Genomic DNA, 5,225 nt, shown 5'->3' with positions numbered 1-5,225 from the left:
TCTCCGATCAACCAGTGGATTTGATGAGTTGGTTCTTACATAATAGCAAACAACGCCCCTTTAGATTCTTTTCTGGTCTCTGGTGGATTTGGTGTTCGAGAAATAACGAGATCTTTCATCCTCACGAGCATTGGACCACAGACAAGGTGATTGGTATGGCTTTGTCCTTAGAAAAGGAGCTCCGAAATATTTTTGAGTTGCAACGACTATCTATCCCCTCAACCATTAGTGACTCTTGGATTCCCCCCTCAGTGGGTACCTTTAAGATTAATTGTGATACTAGTTATCCTGGCAATGGTGCTCGAGTTGGTTTTGCTTGTGTTAGCAGAGATTGGAAGGGAATGTGGCAATGAGGCTGTCTGGGAACAATTGAGAGTCGTAGCATTTTGCAAGGAGAGTTGTTTGCTATTTGGAGAGGCTTTCTTTTAGCATGAGACTCGGGACAAAGAGACTATATGTGAGATAGACTGTGTGGAGGCTTTTACTATTGTCAATAATTTACAAGATTGCTCTGGGTTTATTGATCCTTTGGTGTTAAAAATCCGAAATATCATGTCTTGGAAATGGCGTGCTGATCTTCGATTAATCTTGAGAGATGCAAATACAGTAGCAGACATTATGGCAAAGACTGCAATGAGGACTATTTCTCCCCAAGTGGAGCTTCCATTGCCTTGGAAGGAGTTTGAGAGTAGTATTCAGCGGGACTGCCTTTCTTAAGCAGTTTCTTGTTTTTTTTTTTTTTCTTTCTTAGTTTTTGTTTTTTTTCTTTTAAGTCACAAAAAAAAACCTAAATAAAATTCAGACAAGAAGTTAAGAGAAAATATTTGAAAATTTCATTAGGGAATGAGAGTACATACTTCCGGTGGCGAAAATTGACATCTAAATATCCTCAAAATACAACAATTTGAGCCTGATGAGATTGATGTTGAACACTTGATCTACTTTTAAGTTACAACAGGTCAAAGAATTAATCAACTCAGGAAGCAACTACCTAGAATCTGACCAAGAAATAACCACACAGACACACGTTACACTTTAATATTCTGTTGCAAATGCTAACTGCTGAAAAAGCCCGGTCCAGCCCGAGAAAGAAGCTCCTTGCCAGCATCCTTACCCATCTCAATCATATCTTCAACAGCATATGGACCAACCCTCGATGTCTCTAGCACTGCACAAAGGGAAATCAAGTCAATTATGGGTTGTGGAAAGATTTTAAATAGTAGGCAAACGTATGAGGAGGATCAAATTACCGCGAGTTCCATCTGGTGAAGCAACTAGTCCTCGGAACAAGCAATTACCATCCTCATTTCTGCAAGCATAACCGGCGATAGGAGTGCGGCAAGACCCATCCAAAGTCGTGAGGAAGGCCCTTTCGCAGACAACCGCCAATCTTGTTTCTTCATGATTCAATGAAGCAATGTATTCTGCCTGTACAACCGAACCAACCAAAATGACGTGTGAATATTGAGCAATAAAATGAGTAAAGAACTAACTATTCTGATGTTCAATACATGCCAGCCTCTTTTTTTATATGTCCTGAGCAGGAATTATGTAACAAAAACACAGAGAAACCATAGAAGATGCAACATGACATGATTAATATGTTGAAAACAAAAAGGTTAAACTGTAGTTGAAGTCTCACCATTTTATCATCATTACTTCTACAGGCTATTCCAATTGCACCTTGAGCAACTGCCGGAAGCATGTCGTCAATTGATAGGGTTGAAGTCACATTTTCCGTCATGTTTAAGCGCTTGAGTCCAGCTAATGCCAATAGTGTAGCTTGGACAACCCCCTCATTGAGTTTTCTCAACCTTGTTTGAACATTGCCGCGGAAATTTTCCTGAACCTAAGGTAACCAAAACAACAGTTTTATAAGAAGACTGAAGTTTTAAGAAAACAAGCAATGCCACTCCACAATCTTAGAATAACACTACCAAGAATGGCATTCTTTATTACTCTGCAGTCACAAGCATCAAGCCATGCCTGTGAAGGTGACACAACACGACACTAACTAATGCCTTGCTTAGTTGCAACATCCACAAATGATTGCTTTAAATGCTTTGATCAAAAGTTAAGTCACCTAAAGGAAAGTAAAAGTACATCATCATATGAAGCAATAGCTTTCTCCATTGCACATGCCTTCAGATTTCAGAAACATTTTTAAAATATGATATATGTACCGGGTGTCAGCATATGAACACTTAACACCTTGGCACCATGTGATTCATTGCCACTTTGCTTTTTTATTTTATTTTGAGAATGCATGTTGAACCTTCAAAAATAATAAAACTGATTAACCATAACTCCCTATTTTAAACACTAATAAACCAATTAAAGTTTTTTCCAAGTTATGGAGACTCATAGGACAAGACTCCTTACTGATATTTAAAATCATTTGCAGAGAACACCCATTTAAGTAATCTATTAACGTTAATTTATTTAACTATATAGTGTAAATAATAATGTTCTTTCATCCTGTTGGGATAATGCGTATGAGAGAAAACTAGCTTACATTTAGGGATGGATATCTGTGGAGTATCTGTGACTTCCGTCTTAGCGAAGCAGTACCAACAACACTTCCAGAGGGTAAATCAGCTAGAGAAGTTGCAGACAATGATATGAATGCATCTCTAACATCTTCACGCTCGAGATTACATGGTAAAATTGTTCCGTCAGGTAAGTACGTAGGCACGTCCTTCATTGAATGGACAGCGATGTCAACTTCACTGTTCAAGAGTGCCTCATCTATTTCCTTGGTGAACAAGCCCTTCCCTCCAATGTCTGCAAGTGGTTGAGAGAGTATTTTGTCACCTGTTGTTTTTATTATTACAATCTGAATAGCCCCCTCTTCGGCTAGCTCCGAATGTGATGCCATGAGTTTATCTCTCGTCTCATATGCCTGAGCCAGAGCTAGGGGACTGCTCTACGCATAAAAAACACACAGATAACCCAAAATGAAGCATGAATCAGAGAACACTTGATTGAATATATGGCTAGTAATATATGGAATATGGGTAAGAAATAAACATACAAATTCCACAGCCCAAGAAACAAAGATTGCTTTGTTTTTAAACCATTGATTCTAGACCAATCATATCTATAGATATGAAGTCAAACTATATCTATCAACTGCATTGATTAGTTCATTTTACATCTCTGGAATGTCTTTTAAGAAACTGAAACATTCCAATCTCTCTAATAGTATCCATGTATTTTTGCAAAATAAAGAGAACCAAATATCAAGCTGAATAATCCATTTCACAAGCTAACCGACTTGTTAAAGATCCATCATAGTATAATTTATGATTACATTGCATAGTTGTCTTCACCAATAAATGACATGGTATACAGTTCTACAATCATTTTCATTTTTAATGAGGTTGGATCCCAATTGGAAACTTAAAAAAAAAAAAAAAAAAAAAACCATCATACACACTGCAACCATGGACAAGTATGATCCACATACTAAGTTTTATTCTTATCAAAGAGAAAGGCTTTATCGTGCTAGCATTTATATAGTAACGTTTCAAAATAATCCCACAAAAGTATGAAGTCAAATCCGATAACCCAGCAAAACAGTGAGCCCCGTTAAAATAAAACCCAGAATCCCAAAAGAAAAAAAAAAGATCCAAAATTTATAAGATTGAGCTACACCCAGGAGCAGAAATTTATAGAAGAAATGGAGAAAAGGAATACCTTCCACGGGTTCCAATTCTGATGAGTGCAACCTTAGTCTGCTGAGTTTGTTGCTCAACGGCAACGGAGGCTTTGGTGACCCCAACGCGGAGCTTTGTGGAGGCTTTGGAGAAGGCTGAAGTTTTGAGAGATGGCAAAGCCAGCGCTGAATTGGAGAAGGAAGAGCCATGGACATGGCCATTGAGCGTTGATGGTGCAGAGGAACAACAAAGGGTCTTCATTTCGAAGAGAGCACACAACATCAGCTTCGAGTGCCTTACTCTTATTAGCTGTTTTGATGATATAATGTGTTATAGATAAAGTTCTTGCGCATTAATATTTTAATAATTCACATATTTGCTCTATTATTATTCCTTACTCATCCTCCGTCTACAAATAAGAATACAAATAAATAAAATTTTAAAAAAATCTCCCAATAATAATAATACGAGTTAAACTCTAAAGTAGTCTTTGAGATTCACAAAATACATCGATTTAGTCCTTGATTTTTCAATTGTACTAATTAAGTCTTTCAAATTGAAAAAAATGCATCAACGTGGTTCCCCTCATATTTTTCGATGATATTCCTTGCCAGCGGGAGTGACGTGGCGAATGAGTGCCACGCTGGAATGTGTAACAGTTGGTTGATGTGGCAAATGAAAGTTTAAACTAGGGGTGTCTGCGGATCGGATCGAATCGGATATGGCCGAAAATTCGATCCGATCCGCACAATTTCTATCGAATCGGATCAGATATGATATCCGCACTTTTTAGTGCCGGATCCGATCCGATCCGCACATTTGCGGATCGGATCGGATCGGATATCGGATATATCCACATGATTAAACCTTCTCTTTCTAATCATATTTCTATGTAAAAATATTTCGATAAAAATATTTCTTTCATACTTTTAAACTTATTTATTCCTAAAATATCTTTAATCAAACTCTCTCTAAATAACAAAAATAAAATAATACAATATATGAATAATAATTACTAACTAAAACATACAAACAAGTAAATATAATACCAAACATATATATTTATTTATTTATTAATTATTATAATGCGGATCTGCGGATCGGATATGCGGATGTAGAGCAGATATCCGCGATCCGATCCGCAAAGGGTGCGGATCGGATCGGATCCGATCCGATCAATTTGCGGATCGGATCGTATCCGCAATTTTCAGATCGGATGTGGATATTTATCGCGGATCTGCGGATACGATCCGATCCATGAACACCCCTAGTTTAAACCCCAATTTGGTCCATAATCCCTTTTTAAACCCTAACTCAGAATTAGTGCAGCACTTCTTCGTCCTCATAATCATCTTCTTCTTCTTCCCTACTCATTCTCGTACCAATTGCTTCTTCTTCATCATTATGTAGTAAATAATAATAATTTCTTCGTAGTTCTTTTTTTTCCCTTTTGATTTCTTCGATCCTTTTATTTTTATTTTTCTCAGCTCAATTTTATGGTTTCGATTTTGGAAACTTTCTTTTATTTAGCGTCAATTTTGTGTTTGTTCTTTTGAGTGTTTGATA

The 5,225-nt window shown here is 37.1% G+C and overlaps 1 protein-coding gene across 1 annotated transcript; it reads right to left on the bottom strand.

Moving 5' to 3' along the window:
* Positions 1-810: 810 nt before the first annotated feature.
* LOC107643140 (porphobilinogen deaminase, chloroplastic) lies at positions 811-4,021 on the bottom strand. The gene is made up of 5 exons (XM_088488746.1): positions 3,700-4,021; positions 2,516-2,921; positions 1,643-1,849; positions 1,251-1,428; positions 811-1,168 (listed from the first exon to the last, which is right to left on the bottom strand). The coding sequence occupies exons 1-5, from the start codon at positions 3,939-3,941 to the stop codon at positions 1,056-1,058; spliced, it is 1,146 nt and encodes a 381-aa protein (XP_088344872.1). The 5' UTR covers positions 3,942-4,021; the 3' UTR covers positions 811-1,055.
* Positions 4,022-5,225: the final 1,204 nt, after the last annotated feature.

Source organism: Arachis ipaensis, chromosome B5 (genome assembly GCF_059453495.1).
Source record: "Arachis ipaensis isolate K30076 ecotype BB chromosome B5, ASM5945349v1, whole genome shotgun sequence".
NCBI classification, from domain to species: domain Eukaryota; kingdom Viridiplantae; phylum Streptophyta; class Magnoliopsida; order Fabales; family Fabaceae; genus Arachis; species Arachis ipaensis.
Note: the sequence above shows the minus strand (reverse complement) of the source record. Positions and strands in the feature narration are given on the sequence as shown.